At 38.3% G+C, this 22,165-nt stretch overlaps 1 protein-coding gene across 1 annotated transcript; it reads right to left on the bottom strand.

The window, feature by feature from the left end:
* Positions 1–486: 486 nt before the first annotated feature.
* On the bottom strand, positions 487–22,106 carry LOC119899345 (voltage-dependent calcium channel gamma-5 subunit). Its single transcript, XM_038713874.1, has 6 exons — positions 21,883–22,106; positions 11,092–11,332; positions 7,821–7,907; positions 4,881–5,021; positions 4,402–4,547; positions 487–3,355 (listed from the first exon to the last, which is right to left on the bottom strand). The coding sequence occupies exons 2-6, from the start codon at positions 11,285–11,287 to the stop codon at positions 3,092–3,094; spliced, it is 834 nt and encodes a 277-aa protein (XP_038569802.1). The 5' UTR covers positions 11,288–11,332; positions 21,883–22,106; the 3' UTR covers positions 487–3,091.
* Positions 22,107–22,165: the final 59 nt, after the last annotated feature.

Below are 22,165 nucleotides of genomic sequence, written 5' to 3'. Positions count from 1 at the left end.
TGACATCGTGCTAGACATTAACCTTAAATTGTAATTTACTGAAAGTTTTTTTGTATATGATTGGGACTATTTTTCACTGTAGCACAATACATTCGTTGCCCCAATAGCAATGACAAGCTTATGTATCCACTGTCTCAGGTCTGTTTACTGTCCTATGTTCTTGAATAACACTAACCCTACAGTATATAACTTATTTTCATACAATTATTTACAATGCTTTACTATTTTAGTGGTCTCTTTTATAAGTTACTCTTACTTTCTGAGTTTTTTTTGTGATACAAAATATAAATTTTCATTTTTTTCCCTGGAACCATGAAAAAGAAATGGTAATATAAATATTGACAAAAAATTGGATCTTACTTACAGAGATACTGAGTGATTGTTCAATCTGCCTATGACACATGCACAATAAATATGAATAGTTTAATTTATAATACAGATATTTCAGAGACATAAACAGGTATAGAAGAAACAAGAGTATTGTTTATCAAATCCCATTAAACTTTATTTAATTGAGTATACTTATTCCATTGCACATTTAACATCATGAAAATTACTTTGTAAAAAATACACAGATGTTGACATTTCATGTCTGACAATGACACCATCTTAATACTTTACATTTATGTAAGTATAACATTATGCAAAAGCTCACATTCTTAATGTGATGTGTGCGGCAAAGCAGTTATCACATACACTGCAGATGAATCTACAACACAAAAAAGACACTGCAGTCTATAAAAAAATGTATCTATATACACAGTGATGATTTTGTATTTACAGTGTTTGACAAAACAAAATGTTACTGGTCTATTTACCAAAGCAGTGCTTGTGAGAGTGAATTTAGCTTTGCCTGGCACAGTTTGTGTGTATTAGTTTTATGTATGTTTGTTTTGTTTACATATACTGCAGGCGAATACTGCAGTATGTGGAGTTCACACCATGCAACATTAAATACAGACAAAAATTCAAATTTTAGTAATGTATCAAACTAACATAAAATTATTGCACAAGACAAAATGTTTCTCTGTAATATGTTTACTCACACTTGCTGCATGAAATGTATATATTCAATACTTAAGTCACTTAACCTGGATACAACTATTTCCTTGGCACACTAAGGACGGCAGTATATTTGTATTTCAAACATCTAAGAATATTCTATCATTATGACGGGGTAAATTAGAAAAATATGTATCTATAGTTTTCGTTAAATACATCTTTGGAGGAGAGGTATTTTACTATATGCAAACAAATCTCATTTAGCAGTGTTTCCTTCGGTACATCTTACATTCACAATGGCTCCATAGCAAAATAGTCTTTGTGCCACCTGACTCATTCACATTCTCCATCAAAACCATGACCACCCAAACTCTGTCTTATCCCTTTTAGCCTTCATTTCTCATTTAAACGTATAACAAATGTTTTATAACTCTAACTGGATAAATACAATCAAACAGTGTTGTCCCCGTACAGCTTGTTTTCTTTTTAAAGATTAGTTTAGTACATCTTTTTGTCTTTAACTGCTTGACTAACTAAGGAAACCACTGTACACAGGAATCATAGGTTCTCTGAGAATATAAAAGGTTGATATACATCTGTATAGTTTAAAACACTTGATGTAAAGCAGTCCTGTATTGTTATTAACAATTGGTTGTGAGAGCAAATACAGATTTTTTTTTACAAGAATATACAATAATACACTCAACTTTCATATAACCATTAATATATTCATGTTTAAGCCTTTAAAAAGAATGTATCTCATATGTCTGGACTGGCAGCCTATAATACAAACCTTTCCTTTGGTGCAACTGAATGGGATCAATGAAAACACAAAAAAGTGAAGCATTCCCACTTTCAGTTTCAGAAAACACCTGTGGCCTGTGGTGTAATAATTAATGGCTCTTATGCAAAGGACCTAAAGGGGGACTACATGTACTTCTGGTAACTGAAAGTCAGTGTGATCTGTAAAGTTTTAAAATACCATACAGAAATAGATTTTTATGGAAGGTCAAATACCATCTGTCATAAACTCAACTCCTCCAGCCTCTAATCTGTCAAACAGTTTGTATATAAAATGGTATGCCAATTTAAATGATCTATTTGAGCGGTTGAAATTCACATTCATTATCTGTTTCCTAAGTTCGAGACTTGAATATGAAAAAGCTCAAGCTGAGTTCTAGCGCGCGACTTCACATTAAACATGTGGGAAACAGTTGTGATGTGTAATAGAACACTTACAGTGTAATACAACAGAAAGCTATTTTCCTCACAAAGGAAGGATAGCTAAGGATGTGAGTGAAACATACTTGTGCAGACTGACACAGCTGGTACACATGTACAATTTGTAGAAGAAAGGAGCTTTAACAATTTTATTTTAACCTTTATAAACCCAAAGACTGCACAATTTGAGCAATGATCAAATGGAGGAAATGTTTTGTGATCCATATTATTCCTCTACGCCAAGGTGATTTCACTGATTAGTTTCCACTTCCTGGTTGAAAGCACATTCTGTAGTAGTGTAGTGGTTTTAAGAACCTGCAGACTCTGCAGCCATTGCACATAATTGAGTTGTAAACCCTATTCCGAACTCTCCATGTCTGCAGATATGCAGTGTGTCATCCTGTCCAAAAGCTATCAGGATTGTTGTGGTACCAGAGGCAATGTAGTGGACTTGCTCACTGCAGGTTGAAGCTACTCAAGTTACTCCTTTCAGATGACTTTGCCCTACCTCGGTCCATTCAGCAGGTTGCTCGTCACCTGTCACTACAAACTAGAGAAAAAGCATATAAAAGTACAACCTGGTCAAACTCTTTCCTTTCTCCTCTTCTAACCATTCTCCCTGCAACAAAACAGGTCAGCTGAGAATAAAGTGAACTGGCTAACCTTCAACTAAAGTTTTGCTCCCCACAGAACCATAAATAAAAGAATCTGCAGTAGTAAGGGTAGAAAGACTCAGGTCATAGTCAGGACACTTGAAGACGGGAGTGATTCAAGCTGGATAATGTCAAATTATTGGACAATTTTATGCCAAAATCCAGGCAGATCAAAATAACCCCTACACTGCTAACACAACAACTCATCCTATGCCTCAGCAAGGTGAGGAGGACATTTGTTCATACTCTGGACACTTGAGGAGAGCAGGGTAGTGGGAGGAGTTCATCTGGAGGGAGGCCTCAGAGGAGATGGAGGAGGCACTGCGACCACGCCCGGCCCAGGCGTCTGGATGGAGGAACTGGCCGGAGTAATCTGAGCAGTTGCTGAGGCGAGGCCGGTAGAAGCCCTGATGGGGCCGGTACATTTCCTCTGCTGTGTAGCGCTTCATGAAGAGGTACACCGACATGACACCTGCTGTCTGGTTGGATGGAGACAAAGAGGTGCAAAGTTTACTCTTGGTAATATCATTGTACTATACTTCTGTTATTAACTTTTTCTACTAGATCCTGGAACATTCTGAGGGTGGTCACCAATAACGATCACCATTATTAGCCCTTGTTTCATATTGTATTGTCAATGGAAAGATAATAAAATTATTTTCACCACCATTACAACATAAAATTCAGGTCACTTTAAACTCAACACATAATACAATTTTCCACCATTAGAATTAATTATTTCATGAATTGCATAAAACAATGTCAAGTCACAGATTTTATTTAGTGAATACTGATTTTGCTCTATAACCATCAGAAGAAAACAACCCCCTACAGTGAACACATGAATCATGGCTTAGTTGAATGTATTCATGACACACAAATACACACTCTTTCTTCTTTCACAAAAAAATGCACATTCAACCTTTTCCGTGACGTCAGATTATTTTGAATGACTGCATCAGCATCCAAAGCAACTTGCAGACCTTCACTGCTTGGTGTAAATGATTCCATTATCAACCATTAACATATGAATCATAGCTAATTAACCCTAAACGATTGTGTTTTGTGGACACTATTTCTCACAAAGCAATACATTACAGTTGTTCATATCTGAAGGAAAGGAATTTGCTGAAATAAAGACGCTAAAATATGCGAACATCTAATGTTTGATGCATTTATTTTCTGTCTGTCTTTTTGTGAGCAAGGATAGATTACGTCTCTCTCACAAATAAGGGTGACTTTAGGATGAGAGACGTCTGTTCAATGCCTAAAATGTACAGTAAATCACGAATGCAACAGATGAGAGATGTAAATTAGCAAAAGCAAACTGAGCCAAAATTGATGTAGAATAAGAGAATAGAGAAAATCTTCCTCATGTTGATATAGATCCTGATATCAAGCAGAAACAGGCCCATGACTCAGATTTTGGTTCGTTGAGAAAGGTTTAGATGTTTAGTTTTGATGTATGCTTGTGAATCCAAGTTTTGCAAGGTACAAGGTCACATACTTGCATTCGTGAAGTTACCTCAGTGAGCAGGAAGGAGATAGCAGCAAAGGCAAATGACCAGCCGTACTTGTAGCTGAAGTAGGCCTCATTAGTTTTGGTTCTGTTTAACATTTCATCATTAATGTTGGAGATGTACAACACCAGACCAACTACCAGAGAGAGACCTGAGGAAGGCAGAGAGAGAGAAACAAAGACACACATACAGAAAGATAAAACTGTAATCACTATGGATAGAAAAGGAGATTCAATTCACACAAACATATTTGTGGTACATGATTGGTATTACTTTTGTTGCCATAAATTATTACTAACCACGCATCTAGTGAAACAGTAACTGTTTCGCTGTGCTGTGAGTTACGCAGATTAGACCTGAACCAACTAACGTAACATGACAACTATGTATATTTAAAAAGTTGTCAAACCTTCTCAGATGCACTCATCATGTTTGTAAGTATTTTTATACAGTACTATACTACTACTGATATGAAGCCATGTACCTGACAGGATGAAGAAGATTCCAGAAACAAAGGCCAAGATGGTGTGATGGGGTCGGATGTGACCAATGTTGCTGAGTACAAAACCAATGAACATGAAGAAGAGGCTGACCAGAGGGAAGGGCGTGGCAGAACGGATCATCTCTGGGAGAAGACAAGAAAAACTGATAGTTTGTTTGGAGCTGAATTAGGAACCTGGGCTTCCTCTGAATTTGATTTGAGATGTGCTGATTATACAGCCGTTACAAATTTCTCCTAATGCACACAGGTTTGTTTTTTTGTGCATTTATTTCCAGTGACTTGAGTTTTTCCCCTTAGAGCAAGCATGCAGCATGAAGTTTTCCATTGTGGCTAGTAGTTAAATAAGCATTTCATGGGTTTAGGTTTAGGTTCCTTATTTATAAGATGGAGCTGGACCTCCCTACTGAGAGCAAATGGTACAGTACCTCCCAGAAGAAAAGCAAGTCTATTATACTTCTTTCCAGAGCGCCATTGTGTTTTCCATTACACAAGTTCCCTTCCAGCTAAGTGGACCAGATGGCTAAGGTCATAACCTTAATGGAACTGGTTATTTAATTAGCTGGGTAAAGTTTGGATCGTGAAGTAAACTTGCCTATTACAATCTAATGTAGCTATCCAACATTATTGTTAAAATGAAAAAACAAAGTCAATAGGACTCATGTTGAGTCCTGAAACATGGGCAAATTTCGGGAAAACCTTCCATTCTGAATAAAAATGATGGCAAAAGATCTAGTGGCAGGTGCTGCTACGGCAAAAATACGCTATGACATAAATGCTGCTTTTAAGTGTCAGTATTAAGGACAAAGCTGCATGATAAGAGAAAGGAATTCTGCCATCATATATCAAAACATCAAAGCCATGAAACCTGAACAGGTCCTGTATTAACTTTTCATGCCGTGTGCATTTGAATTACTATTTCTTTATCCCTTCATAGTTACATTTTATTATGTGTCTGGAAGTATAATTTAATTCATTGAACAACCATCGGACAACAAACACTTTTCAACGGCATTATTTTCTGGATTTTAACTTTCATCATGTTTTTAGAAAGAAGCCAATTAACTCTTCTTATCAATGTTGTGATCACGTACATTCTTACTGCCGGTATCTTCTTCACTTCAGGGAGTCTTCTTGTTTCTTTCTCACGCGTACATTTCTTCACTCACTGTACTTCTTTCACGTTCAAGTTTCTGTCACTTCTTCTTCCTTCTTCACCAGCATATCTTTACATAAATTCTCCTGTCACCTTTCTTCTTTTTTTCTGTTTCTCTCTTTACAGTACTTCAAAAAAAGTTGAAATTGTAGATCTTTGGAAAATAGCTAGAGGAATTTTATTAACTTCCATTGACCTTGTATACTTCAGTTAGTGAGTTTGGAGTTTGACGATGCATATGAGATCTGGAGTGGCTGTTTTGACAGCATCACTCTGTGTAGATCCGACTTCTTGTCTGCACACTACCAGTACTTATGTGTACCCGTGCGTGTTCACCCTGCAGGGTGTCTCTACAAAATGAAAATGGCACCCCTAAATTTTTCATTCAAACCCAGCTCTTATCCTTTTCCTGAGTGGACTAGCCTTGGAGTCTGGACCAGGAATAGCACAAACCATATAGGGGATAGCATACTGCAGAGGCGTGCACTCAAGTCACATGACTTGCACTCAGGTCAGACCTGTCAACACTGACCCTACAGTACCATAGGCCTCGGGAGGGCCCCAGACAGATATGTCCTACCTCAGTGATATATGGTGTTACCAACCAAATGGTAGAAGTCTAGTGCAGCTGCACTAGCAGCACTGGGTTCCCATTAATGAAAATGGCCAATTTGTTTCATTTGACTACATTGTAGACTGGAACTTAATTTCCAGGTCTGTAGTGGTGGGTAAATGCACGTATAGTCTGTCAACCGATCTTTCAAATTTTAAAACATCATCCAAGCAGCCTCCCATAGTGTTTATGCATAATGTCACACCTGTGAGTGTGCTAAAACTGTGTCCCCCATCCCGGTTTCTTCTGCAAATGTTTTGCTCTCCGCTGTGTTATTGTATGCTCTTCTGGGCATCGCTGTATCCTGTTAACCAATCACTTGTTGGCTGCAGGAACTAAAACAAACAAACTATTGAGTTGAAACTAGCAGGCAGACTGGAGCCACTTTCATAGATCAGAAGAAAGAATCAGATTTCAGGGAATGGACGTATGACTTTCCACTAAATGTGCTGCACAAAAAAATCAACCATAGTGTATTTCAGGCAGGCAACGAAGTCAAGCTCAGCTCACAGCACAGTAGCTGATGACACCCATAAAGCCAGCCACATCAGCTGACAGCTCAGCTCATTCCTCTCTTACAAGGTGCCTTTTTAAGCCGCTATAGCCTGCCTGCCTGCTCTGTTCTGTACCCAGGGGGTCTTTACTGCTGCTTTCTGCCTCTGGCTTTCCATGTCTGCACATTAATGGGCAGGGAGGTGCTCTCTCTGCCTTATGACTTTTCCACATAGGCACGGGGGAGGTCAGAGAGGTGAACAGAGCCATATTGCCAAACATAACTTCCTGCAGCGCAAATATCAGTTTCTTTGATGAAAGTTGTCCTGACTGAAATAATATCTGTCAACAAAAGACCACAAAGTACTTAGCTAGTTAAGAGCCTAATTACCAAAATCATTGTTTATAGTTTAAACCATCTAGTTTAACAGTTTGTTCCTGCTTTACTTGATAGTACAAGTTAGCTTGAATGGCCCTCGTGGCCCATGATAGGAGCTGAGATAAGGTAGGTTTTACACAACATTTTTAATACTACTACTACAACAACCCTGTTTGCCCTGACCTTGGTTCATATTGAAACATTTCAAACTAAAAGCTGAGGGCCTGAACAGTTTCACCAAACTGAAGTATTGCTCATGTAGTATAGTGTAACAAAGTTACTTACTCAGAACGCTAACAGTGGATTCAGATGTCATCTGGACGTTAGTGGGCATCACATACTCTATGGTAAAACATCTGCCTTTCTCCTCCCCTGGAACAAAGGACAAGGAAACAAATATACAATTAAATTTCACATAATATTAAGTGCAAACAGGGTTCAGAACTCTACACACTGTTAATTAGCCCACTGTGACAAAGTCAAACACAGAAGCATATGTAGCATCCTAGCAGGATTAATAGAAGTCATGATGATACCTATTCTGGCAAAGGGTTAAGACTGCACATCACAAATATCAAGCTTTCAGTAACTAGATTATTATTTTCATGTGATGGCATGAGTAAACTGTGTGATAGCTGTGTCACACAATTTCACAACAGAATGTCACAGTGGAACATGGAATCAACAACTTGTTTCATACAATAACCAATTTTTGCTGTCAGTATTCGTACGAGGAACACCCAGCATTCAGTTTTAGCACCTTTCCCTTTGACACATACAGTGTCTGGCACAAAAACACACTGACACAGAAATTCACATCCACACTCTTGCAACTGATGTCTTTCTCAACACATCATTAACCCAACACACTGTGAGGTGTTGGCTTAGGTGATATCTTGAGGTTTAGTATATGTAATTAGCTTCCACAATGCATGTCGTGTGTTGCATACTGAGGGTTGGTTCAGGTCCAAAATATAAGTATGAAAATTAAACATTAAATGCTATTTTTAAGCATTATAATGATTTGCTGCTTACAGCGTGTACTAATAATGCAGACAGGTACACACCTAAAGTATTTTGGCTGAGTCTTTTCTTATTGATGGAGCATAAAGAGTAAAATATGTAACACTGCCAATTTGTAAAATTAGGGGGTTTCTGTTCTTTGTGGATTTAACTTTTTGAAGAACAAAAACTATGTCCTTTTGCACAATCATGCACTCTTGCATTTAATGCATTTTTAGATTTCATCCACTCCATTCTCAGTCCATTCAAATGTAGCTATAAAAGTAGGAAATAATTACTATTAGAGAAAATGTTGATAATGCTTTCACAGAGCAGACATAATGGCTCATTTTATGTCAGTCTTGAATGACTCCGGTAACACTGCTATTACAGACTTGCAATGAAAAACATTTATGGTGGAATAGATAAAAAATATATATACTAATGTGATTTTAATAATGCTGTCTAGCAACTACTGCAAAGCTAGGCTCAGAGTTCAAACTTATGAAGAAGAAATTACAAGCAAAACATTTCCAAGAATGGTAGATAATGCTAAAAATAAAAAAAACAGCCTCATTCAACTTATTTACTCAATGCCATAAAACAACATCCAACTCACAATGAAAGACTATAAGTGCTGGCTGTATGTGTCCTCTACATGAACTCACGCTGGAACAAAACATTAACAACTCAACACCCGATGAACTCGAAGCAATATCAATACCAGCCAAAACACCATGCAACCTTGTTCACACTCTCTGGCATAACAACATACTGTTGTAGTGCGCAGTAATTGTTTCTGGGTTAAACCAGAGCAGTTAATAAGGCCACTCGATTCCCTCTAAACACTCACTGGACCATTAGTGCATTTACACTGTATGAACGGCCTGCCACATGGCAGGAAACTTCATCACAACAATTGCCTACATATTTGCCACGGCTGAATGATGGAACAGGACAGAGCAGGTTGGTTGTGGTACAGGAGTTAATGGAACAATTCAACAGTATACGGAATAATATTACAGTCTAAAAAAACTAGTAGGTATATTTGCAGAACAAAAGCTTTTATTTTTGTTTTTTAGGTCCAGCTTTCTAAAAGGGTCCAAACAGATGAGTGCAATACATGACAGCATACATAGTTTTTAGTTTGAACACCTAGAGTACACATCCAACAAGATTAACACAGCATATTGATACAGTTAGCTGTTGCCATTACCAGAGGGGGCAAAGGGTAAGAGCAAAAGTCGATACCTGGTTTACTCTGGGACAACACTTGTCTGGAGAGTTGTTTCTCTAAGAAAAGAATGAAATCTAACAGTTAGTGTTTTTTTCCAATCAACACCTCCACGCATGCCGTTGGTGATGTTGGAGCTGGAGAGGAACAATGTTTTAAAAGGCCGAAAGGTGACGCAAGCATGCACTGTGCAAACACGTAAGCTTATCTTGCCTGACTGTTTGTAATACTTGTTATTCACGTTGACTGCTGTGGTGGGAAAGCGATGCAGGTCAAAATGACAGAAAAACAAAAAGGAATTGAGGGTTTTCTGCATCAGTCCAAGGTGCCTCTGGTGCCACAGAAGAGTAGTCATTGGGTAAGTCATGAGGGAAGACATCTAGCAAAACCAATCATTCAACTGGAATAAAAACACTTGATACATTCAAGGATGCACCCTAGAATGAAAGTAGTGTGGATTGCAGGAAACATACTGGTCTTATCGCCACACAGAGGTAAACTCAAAGTTAGAATATTCATGCAAGTACTTGTCTTCTATTCTATGCAAAAGAGGAGGAAAGAAAGAGGAAAGATACAATGGTGACTGTACATGTGCAATACAAATCATACTAGACCTTTAGGCCCAGATCCACAGTGCAGGACAGAGCTCACTCAAACAATGGTGACTGAGTGGAAAGTTTGTTTTTTTGTTTGAGCCTGAAGTTCCTTTGCATACATGTCTTAGTGAATAACTGCTGTCTGTACGGGCATCTTGTTAATTCTGGGCCATCATTTTGTATTTTATCCTTCACTGGGACCATCTGGTTGGAACTAAATGGTCAGAATGATTGTGGAGTTTACTTCTATATCTAAACTGAAATATTGTACATCTAAAATGTGATTTCAAGTTTTGCCATTTTAACTTCTTCCTTATCATAATTATTATTTACCACTGATTATAATGAAATTAGTCATTACCCAATTGGTCATAAAGCTGTGTCTCTGAACATGACACTGTCTAAAATCGTCATAAAATGGAAGTCCTGACTGAAATGAGAAAATACAGTTTCTATAGTGGTGGACAGTAACTCAAGTATATTAACTCAAGTACTGTACTTAAGTATAAATTGGAGGTACTTTATTTGTAATTACCTTGAGTATTTTCTTTCCACGCCACTTTCTCCTTCTACTCCACTAATTCTCAGAGGGAGATATTGTACTTCTTACTTCACTAAATTTATCTGACAGCTTCACTTACTAGTTACTTTACAAAGTAAGATTTTTACACACAAAACATATGAAGAGTTTAAAATATATGTTTCAGATTTCATACTAACTCACCAGCCAAGAAGCAAACCCTCCAGAGGCCAGAGTGGAGGGACATGCGTATCTCTGTGCTCTGGTTGAGGGGAAGGATGACGCCCTCCTCCAAGTAGAGCCAGTAGTCGGTGCTCACCGCGATCCCCAGCAGGCCCAGGCCGCAAACAGCGAACACGCTGCTCAGCAAAGTCAGCGCCTTCCTGCCACATAAGCTCATACCACAGCCTCAACAGCAGGGGGGTGCCGCCGGCAGAAAGGAGAGCTGGGAGAGGGAAAGAAGGTAAAACATATAACATATAGTACCAAAGTAAAGGGGAACAAGGACACCACTTGTGCATGCTCTCCACTTAAAGAAAGGCAAAACGAATGACATTATCTCCACTGAGTCCTGTAAAACATCATTGACTGTAATAGCTGAAAGACAGTATCACTTACCGGTCAACTTAATTTGAGGATCTTCTTGATAGTAGTGGAGTAACTTAAACTGCTGTCTTGCCAATTAAAGAGGTCTTTTTTCACCCTGTCTGTTGTGAGGCATCTCACTTCTATTAGATCTTTGTTGGGAGTTGCACCTAGTTTAGGACTACTAGCCAATCAGAAGCAGAGCAGGGCAGGTCATAAAAAGCAAGATAGTGTGATCCAAAAGAAAGCTGCTTCAGTCAGCAACCACAGCTTTGGTTCAGCCGTACATGATCCCGAAACACAGCCAGAACAACCCGAACCATCTTCCCACCCAGACTGGAGCAAGACATTTCAGAGTGGTAAGTTATGAATTTGTATATGTAATGTTTTAACTGTGGTATCTAACATTCAGTAGGGAGGGTGGGGGTGAGGGGGGTGACGCAGATTTTTTGGTGGGAGATGGTAACTCCATTTGGGGTGGACTTTTTCAATTTGCAAACATGTTACATGCTCAAAAAGAATATATAACACAGTAAAAGAAAGGGAAATTCCAAAAAGCATAATACGACCTCTTACACATTTCAGGAAAGTTCTTGTCACAATAGGGACAGGTAAAGATGTTGATTAAATATTGATATAATGAATGCATGATTATGATATAATAGTTTTGGGGAAGTAGGTGGTGTGTCTGCGGGTTTATTGTTTCATCTTAATTCAAGTTTATAATTGAGATCTTCCACAGCTACAGTACACCAAAGACTCTATATGAATAAGATCCTCCAGCCAGAGATGAGTTGGAAATGAATGGGAAGTAATAAATGGGAATATGATAACATTAACACTTTCTTCTTAGGACTTTATTCTTCTTAGCTGAGAAAGAAATCTGGGAAAGATTCCCTCTCCGCCAAATCTCTCATTAAAATTTGATTAACCACATTGTTCAGGGCCAAAGGCTTAGTCAGGCATGTTTGGAAAAACATTATGTAAAGTTTTTCATTTGACCGCCCTTACGTTGCCTCCAGCCCCCTCTAAGAAAACTGCAGTATAACTCATACCCCTGATAATGCTTAAAAGAGAATTAAAAGACTGAGTTTGTTTTGCTTTTCCTACATTTTCTGCTATTATTACATACAACTCTTACTATCATATATAAATCAACTTCTTGATGCAGAAGGAGCATTGCAGATGGTGTACAGTATGTGTCAGCATATGAATGTGTGCGCTCGTCACACAAAGCAAAGGATCTGTTTGTATGGAAGCTAATGCTCACATTTGCAGGAAGCTGGAATGCCGGGGAGAATGGGATACGTGTTGAAAGGAATTGATTTTACATAATGAGTTCTCAGAGGGCTGCCACATTAAGCACCCACTGGGGGACTGGAAATATTCAATGTCTGTCAAAGGATTTTTAACTTTTCATAAGAGCCATAGCATTTATTTCTCCCAGTGGATCAACTTCTTCTATCATGACTGGATGTAAAGCCTTATTAGAAAAGAGCAGGGAGATCTCCACACATCAGCCAGCTTGCAGTGCAGAACCATTGTCTCAACAGACAGAAAGGATGAGGTATGGCTCTCATGGTTAGAAATAAGGCTTTCCAAAAGATGCTGCAACTGATGCTTCAAGAAATTGCATGTTTTCAGCCGAATAAGAGGAGGACACTTACACTTTTCATTGTCCTGCTCCTCATAATAGCTGCATCTCATAGATCAGACAGCTTCTGAGCATTTCTTACATTTCTTAGTTAGCAGTGTATGTGTGTGTGTGTGTGTGTATATATATATATATATATATATATATATATATATATATATGTATATTTAGATAACATGAGAATAACAGACCAAGGCATATTTGACCTTTTAGAATGAGAAGAATGTGAAATGACATTTCTCAGAGTATGACAATATCCTTGATCCAGAACATGCATGATTTATGAACTACAGTCACACAGCAAGAGAAAACATGACTTTTTACTGTTTAAATTAAGGTGAATTTTACACATTAAAACAAAGAAAAAAGAAACAAAAAAAGAACACAAATTCCAATCTTGACTATTTTTAGTTGTAAATAAGTGTCTTTGTCCTGTCTTGAGACTGAACTTGCCTTCAAACTACGAACCACAGGTAAGCATTTTATGCTAGAAAGAGTAGTGGCGATTGGAAGCAGTTGGGATGCATGCATAAGCAATCAGAATTCACTAAAGCACAAAGGACCAGCATTAATGAGACAGGACTTTCATTAAACCTCAGCTATTCTTGACCGTGGTGCAATCAGTGGCCATTCATTTACAACGTCCATGTCAGGTCTCTATTTTCACTCATTTAGCATCGAGCTACAATTCACAGACAAGCTTCATGCTTTCCAATCATAGATCTTTTTGTGTTACTACGCTCCACCCAAGGGCTATTTTTAGTTGTACACCACAAAAAGCACACAGTGAAGTGCTGATTGCACTGAAATATGGGCTTCCATAAATTGGGTATCATTACTAAAAGAGAAAAAAGAGGACCTATTTAGGCTGGTGGTACCATTCAAACACCAAAAATACAGATAGGGTTATTGTAATGATGTTTAAAATAGCCACACTGATAATGATGGTAATGATTATTATTTATTGAACAGTTTGTATTTGAATTTAAAGGTTATGATAAAGTTGTTGTATGTGTTGTAAATACAGGCAACATTTTGCAACGATATACAGCTGCCATTCTCTAACTTTTCTAAAACCAAAAATATATTTATATGTATTTTCTGCCACTCACCAATATGCCACTGTTCTGAGGTTGTTTCAACAGTTGACATGGATCAAGAAAGTCTGACACCTGATAAATAAAAGGGATACACATATCCAACTCTTTAATTTGCACAGATCTACTATGAGGTTTTCCCATGACAGGCAGAAAAACTCAAAACCAGATTTTCCCTGTACATCTAACAATAGCGCAGGCTGCTATAATGTTAAGCCAGAGACGTCTGCCTATTTTGAGCACTATGCACCATGATAATGAGGATGTTGACATTGTACCTGTTTCATAATATCAAAAACATATTCTAGACTTATTAGACTACATTAATAATTGCTGTGTTCCATTTAGGGGGCCCATTTCCAGGGGCTTGCTTTGTTTGGTAATATGACAGGGAGAAGAAAATGATCAAAAACAGCAAAAAGCAGGGACAACAATAGTTCTCACATTCCACGAAGACAGACATAAAGCAGGCAAATGTGTACAGAAGCTTCAGGGTGAGACCCCCGCCTTTCAGACTATGCATGCGTGCACACACATAGACACACACACATACACAGTGTCATGATTTTCAGTCCTTCATGAATACTAATAATTTTACTCATTGTTCTGGTCTCTAAAGGGTTATAAATGGTGATTGATCCCAATTGAAAAAAAAGGTTTTTATTTTTATTGAGAAATGTTTTTCATGTTCAAAGCCACTGCAACAAACAACAAAGCCCTATTGCCCCCTCTGCCTGCAAAGGGATACACAAAACATCCTGTCTCCTGCATAAACATCAGCATTATCTTTAAAAACATGTTTAAACCTTTGATTAGACTAGTCCACTCCTGCCTAAACATGGAGAAGCTTTGCAATTGTCACCTAGGATGTATTTCTCGTGTGCAAAAACAGAAACTACTGTACATTTTTGAATGAATGGCTGAAATTACAGAGATATTCACAAAGATTTTTTTTCCAGAAGATATCCAAAATGTAAAAAAACATGTTTTTAACTAAAAGTGACAAATAATGTTTATCTTTTGAACTATTAATGTGATATAGCGAACAAAGCCACTTGGGAGCCAGGGGCCATGCCTGCATCAAGTAAGGCAGATGGTAGAGTAAAGGACACGTCATCACCAAAAGTAGGGCATTCCTCCTCTGTCTGCTTTGTTAACATGCACCTAACCTCCTGTCAACCTTAATTTAAACAGCTCACTGCCAAAAGTACTACATCAAAGACAAAGAGTAACACAGATGTCGCCATCCTTTTCAGCTGTTGTAGAATACTGTTGAAACAAAGGGCAAACCACATCTGTGATAGGTCAAACGAAGGCAGGGCAAGAAAATATCTGACCCGTAATGTAATGTCATGCTTTAGATGATTTTTTTCTAGCAAAAAAGAAAAGGAAAAAATTTTATTATTGGCTTAACCAGACAACTTGAAGTAAGTTAGGTTAGGCAAAGGTGATTAACATGATTTCTGATGTTTTGATATAGGACACAGGAGCAGTCTTTTCAGATATACCTGCTGTTTAACACAGTAATGCTACATAATATTCTGAATTTAATGACTATCTTCAATTTGTTGCAAAGATAAACAATATATCACAAACTGAAAGGGCAACATTTTAAACAGAAAAATAGGTGCAGTAAATGCCAAGAGAACCCAATATTTATATACAGACATAATGAATGATTAACTGTGGATTTCTTTTTACCTCACTATTTTTGACTTAATTAAATTAATTGGATTTCTAGTTTAAATATAAAACATTACTAATGCTGTTTTGAATAAATATTGTCCACCAATGTAGCACTAAACTTGCATTTAAGTTGATTAAGCGGAATATGAACATGTAAAAGTGGTAAAAAAAAAAAATGAAAAAGCACTGACTGTCACTGCAAAACAACTGACACCCTAATTTGAATTTGTGTATCTGTTCATGTCTGTCGAGGGTTTGTCAGTGTCACAGCATGAATCTCTTTTGGCATGCTTATTGACCCAGCTGCTGTTGCTGTGAGAGCATGGCTCTAAGTGCATTCCCTCTGTAGCTTCTGGTGTGGACGGGCAACTAACACTGTCGGAGTTAGTTGCTGTTGGCTGATGCTGCTAAGGCAGGCTGGAGAAGCCTGAAGACAATAGCAGACCGGTGCACGTGAGCAGAGATGTGTCATCAAGCCACGGACACAGCTGGATGAAGCTGACAGCCCCCAACACCCCCATGAGATCTGATTGTACAGTTTAAGCAGACATACTGAAGGGAAAATGCTAAACATGGCTACATTATACATACACACATTGATACACTCTCAGACCCACACATCACATGAGGGGACAGTAATACCACCATGGAGTATATAACACAAACCACACTCATGTGTGAAAACATCATCATACATTAGAGCCCATTTCATTGACCCACAAGCTGTCAAAAGCCACTCTCTGTTATCCTCACCTAATGTATCATGAGTATTACAGAGGGGGTGTGTTACTGACCATAACAAGATTACAAAGATTACTATATTTGTCTGTATTTGACTGTTCAATATGTCTTCCAGTGTAAAAAGAACAGCTAGAATAAAATAAATGATTTAGATGGGTGATTTTTACAACTACTTCCAAAGCCACAGTGAACATCAAAAAGAGCATTGTGAATTCATAGATCAATCAGAATTTCAAGATACAAGGTACATTTATTTACATCATTTATCATTTTACAACACAGGGTTGTATAACAAATAACCACCTGTTTTCTTGCTATTCTACCCAACAGTTACTTACTCTAAGGAAAACACTTATGACCAGGGCAACACTTTTTTCCGAGTCATAAATAGTAAATATTGCAGTTCGTTGTATAGAAATGTCCCTATGCCAGCCTCATGTCCTGCAAAACTAATCTTAAACAGCCATTTTACCATTAATATTGTTATCGTACATCGTATCACTGAGGACATTTTGTTTCCATATGCTCTCGTACATCAGCCATTATCTTTGAGCTATGCTGGCCTCCAGTAGGGAGCTTACAAGCTAGAATGATTTCTCAGTGGTCTAATTCTAGAGATGCCTCATCCCTCCCTTGGAGGCACGCCCTCCAAAAATTAGAAGATGCAGACAGTGGTTCAAGCCAAAGCCCTGCTGTAGGCCAGACAACTTACAACATGTCATCTGGCAAATAACGGAGAGAGGTGGTGGTGGTGTGAGCTGTCAATGTCTATGTCACATTCTCACCCCTTCTCCACATTAAAATCATGGGATTTAGGCTACAAAATCAGTCATCTAGCTGTTAAATGTATGAACAATCTAGAAGGTGTTCTCTTCCCTCACTCCCGGGACTCAGGACCACTCTGCATCAAAACGAAGTACATATCTGCTCTGTAATGTCAGATCATCTTAATTGGATGTGGCAGCTCTGGATATAGCCCAAGCCTTCCATGCTGGTCCAAAGGTAGTTCCCTTATGTCTTTTACCAAATGGTTTTGGCTTTGAGCTGTGAATTCCTTCATATGGTATCATGATCAGAAAGTGCACAAAGAACTTGTCAGTCAGCTTGTTCTCTGCATTAAATCTTCTGATGATAATAAATAAGTGATAGTAAAGATAAACGTGAAATACCTTAAATTACATATATTCACTGCAAAAACCCTTCCAAGAGCAGTTTGCTTTACCGAAACCTTATGTATATCAGGGACAATTGAATGTCCTGAACTGCTTTTTCCATGTAGACATATTTGTAACAAAAATGACAGACAGGTCCATAGGTGTCCTTTACACTGGGGACGCTGGGGACATGCCCCCACCTCTTTTTGAAAGCATTTGTTAAAAATGTTCTGAAAATACCTTGCACCAAAATATTAACTAACAAATGAAAATGCTTTGAAAAGGTTTATTTGCATATTAAGTAAACATGCAACGCAATCTAAAGTAAGAAAAAACAAATGTGCATTGTCCAAAAAAAGTTATGATAACAAATGATGCTATATTTTTACATTTATGAATTGTCACCTCCCAGCTGATGTTTTTGTTTCCCTTTATATAAAAAAAGACATTTCCGCCATAAATCGGAGCAGAAAACGTCTTGAGAATGCAGGAAATTAAGTCTTTGTCTGGGGAAGGACCCCCATATACTTCAGCATTTCCTATTTCTTGAAAATAGTGTAAAAAATCTTCTCATCTTGTTCTCGTGCATCGTCTCATGATCTAAGTATATCATCACACCCCTAATCTAAGCACTTATCCCCAACACTTTGATGCCTGGACAGGTCTATTTAATCTTATAAAACCCACATGAATGGCACTGGTGATCTCTAAAAGGGTTGACACTCTATTGACTCTGGCACAAAAAAACAGTGACCCAGAGCAATAGCACCAGCATCCATATTCCTGTGTTTGTTGTGAGAACAAGTCTCCCATTTATTAGTGCTTGACTTGGTCCTGTCGCCAGGCAACACTATATAGAGAGGCCTTCGAATTAGTTGAGCATGAATGGACTGATGAGCGAGTCTCAAAACAAGGCTTCCCATTTCGTGGTGCATTTAAATGCTGGAGCGCCGAAACAGAGAAAAGCAGGAGAAAGACATAGAGGCACAAATACATCACAGAAAAGATTACACACAGTCATGTACTTAAACACACAGAGACTAAAGACAAGGATTGATTAGAGATAACGTAGATGCTATTCACAGTCGTTTAAATATGTGACCAAAAGATAGCAATTTTAGTAAAGTATAGAAGTTACATCAATATCCTATTCCCATCATGATGTTCCTTACTGCGTGAGTGATCACTGGAACCAAAGAGGTGTAGCCGAGAGAGTAGGTTGATGCTACAGGGAATGCTTGTGCTTAACAAATTTGTTTTATTGTGCAGCATGCTTCATACACGCACTAAGAATAGCGAGTGATGTTACTAAGGGGTTAAAAAAGGAAAACAAAACAGTATCCACCACTACTGTTGCTAAGTCGTGCTCCTAGATAGCTGACCTCTTTTGACTAAACGTGGGTCTTTCTGTCTTTTTAATGAATAAATATTCTCTTCTCCTCATGACATACACCTGAACAGAAACAAGAGGAATTTACAGTTTACTAACAAAACCTAATAATTTTTAATCTTACATTAACAAATAGTGCTATTAAGTGCTATTAATTTGTCATAGCTTGCTAACTAACTAGCCATAACATCAACTGAGTACAATAATTTAGCACATGTGTAGTGTATAATATATGTGCATTTGACGCATAACAGCACTGTAGCAGCTGGACAGAGGGTCAGTGACCTCTTGAGGGGAGAGCAGTGATTAGTGGTTGTGTAGGGACTGAACCCTTCTATAGAATTTGACCTCTGACCCCTTGTTTTGTTACCTCAGAATAGCACTGTACCCTTATATGGGTTGGAGCTTTATTTTGCAGACTCAAACCCTTCTATGGTACCTAACAGATACCTACACATATCCTATATAAGCTATGTTTCATGTACAGAGAGACAGAGTGGTCATCGGGCTGGGTCACTCTCCAAGCTGCTGCGGAGCTTGTAATTGATGCTGAACTCCTTGATGTAATAAACTTTTATGATCAAGAACAGTGTCAAGCGGATTTCTGCTCAACACATCATCGCAGCATTATTGTTCGGACACCACACATGCATAGTATTTAATTATACAACAGTCTAACACACACTGAGCACATTGGACATATACATGTTTCTAAATATGGAAATTGTAGCAGACATTCTAATTAATGAGGGCCTACAACTGTGTTTTCTTGTTGGCAGGAGTGACATATATTGATAAATGGTGAACAGTGGTGTTACGGAGTTAACAAGACACAAGGGTGGAAGAAAAATGAAGGAAGACGTGACTTTAATGATAGAACACATGGACGGGGCTGAATAGCTCTTTATAACACAGTGAAGCCTCCTAAAACTGGTCCATTATATGACTAGTCCGTAAAGCCGTATGAAGGCTTGCATACCAAAGATTTTTTTTAAATGAATAACAGCCAGCCAGGAGTATAATTATTTTTGTTGACATCTTTATGCATAAAGATAAAAACAATGCCTCAAACATTTTAATGAAGGCATCAGTCAAATTCAGTGTGTAACAAAAACAGCTGGGTTTAGGTCAACTGACTTTCAACAAGAACATTTTTCTTTGAAAACCATCTGCATAAACAGGCATTTTCATGAAAAAATAAGGAAAGTGAAGTACCAAAGTGAGCAGCCAAAACTACAAATGTACATTTTGAAAGATTGTTACACAGTCTACACTATTACAATATTACATCTAGATAACATGGGCAACCTATTACATCAATGTCTGTCTCAAGGCTTACCGGAGTGCAGCCTGTATTGAAGAGTGGCTAGAAACCATTTTTCTTCTGCAACTGCGGAAAAACAATCCCCTGCAGCCCACAACATCCCTGTCTAAATGTGTGCTATAACAGCATTTGTCTGGCTGGCACACTGAGGAGTGGGTGTCAGCCAAGTAGGCCGGTGGGCTGCCCATTGCTAAAAACATATTACATCTTAATCAATTTTTTTGTTGTTGTTGTTAACTAGGAGATAGTGAAATTGTAATTGAATCTCAATTAGTTTAAGATAACTTTTTGTAATGGATGACTGCTGCAGTAGTTAATGAAAAGAAAATGTGATAAGACTTTCAGTTACTGATCAGATGCGGCCTCAAAAAATTTCATCAGAGATCTCATAAAAGCATCAGTTTCAACATACTGACAGATGTACAACAGATGTAGGTCAATACCTCCACCTGTGAATTCACGTTATTTTGTCATTAGTTATCCGATTATTTAAAACTAATGTTTCATTGTAATTCTTAGGTAAATCAGTAATGAGCCGGAGTCTATTTGTTGGCTACATCCTCTGTAAAGTGAGCCAGATGCTTGTCACGCTTGCCGTTTAATCTTTGGCTCGAGCTCAAATCGCTGTCCGCGGTCCTGAAGCGGTCACACACGTCCACATGTCCACAGTCAGTCAGTAATAAACGTCCAACGAGCGTGGTGTTAAACAAAAATGTAGCCGAAACTTCACGTCTCTATTGGTTTGGAACTGGTTTTAGTTATTTACATATGTGCATGAAGAGAACAGCTCTGTCTCTCCTTCTCTTTTTACATTGTCTCTCGTCCTAAAAATGAGCAGCTATGTCACACCACTTTCACTTTCTTCAAACTCCAGTGCATTATATCTCGATCCCAGTTTTAATTAGGCTTTAGTAACAGAATCGACTTTAGCTTCTCGTGCGTCTAAACTTGCACATTTCTGTGTTGAAGAGGGGCGTCAGAAGGCAATGGTACTAGTAGATACACATCATTAAAGTCAGTTAAAACCTGACTTTCTTCTTTCTAAATTTGATCAAACGAACTGCAGCATAATGTTTTGCCTCTTGTCAGAAAAAAATAGAGGAGACTCCACTCCACGTAGAAATGTTAATAAAGTGAGTGAAGCAGTTTAGCAGAAGCTTCCACGCCGATTGTGAGTGCAAGGAACTTGTCTACTTTACAAATGAAGTATTCAAACAAGCCGCAGGCATGTAAAACAGCAAACAAAACATTCACTGGTATCTGCGAAACCATCAACAGCGCGTTTATCTGCGCAAAATGTCGACTGTGACACGTATCTTTACAAAACGCACTTAAAAACACCCACAGATAAAATTATTTTTTACCTTCACGGAGAAGACTCGTCGAGCACAGTACTGTTCTTATTCTTCCTCTATTCTTTCTCCTCTTGTTTCTCCCAGTTCAGTCGGTCCGTGTTGTGTAGTCTGGGGCTTGGCGCGCAATATTCCTGTGTTGCTGACGGGACCCAAGGCTGCGTAGCTCGCGCACCACTACTATCCACGCGGTACTAACCATGTGGCACGTAGCGCCCAACTCTGGAACTCTGTACTCCACCTCTCTTGAGGTGTGCAGAGGACAGGGGGAGATGCTGCGTGCATGTGATGTGGT

The sequence above is a fragment of the Micropterus salmoides genome, unplaced genomic scaffold, assembly GCF_014851395.1.
Source record: "Micropterus salmoides isolate LMB-PRFRI ecotype aquatic unplaced genomic scaffold, ASM1485139v1 Ms_hic_scaffold_12, whole genome shotgun sequence".
Classification (NCBI taxonomy): Eukaryota; Metazoa; Chordata; class Actinopteri; order Centrarchiformes; family Centrarchidae; genus Micropterus; species Micropterus salmoides.
The sequence above is the reverse complement of the archived record's forward strand: the minus strand, read 5'-3'. Positions and strand labels throughout refer to the sequence as shown.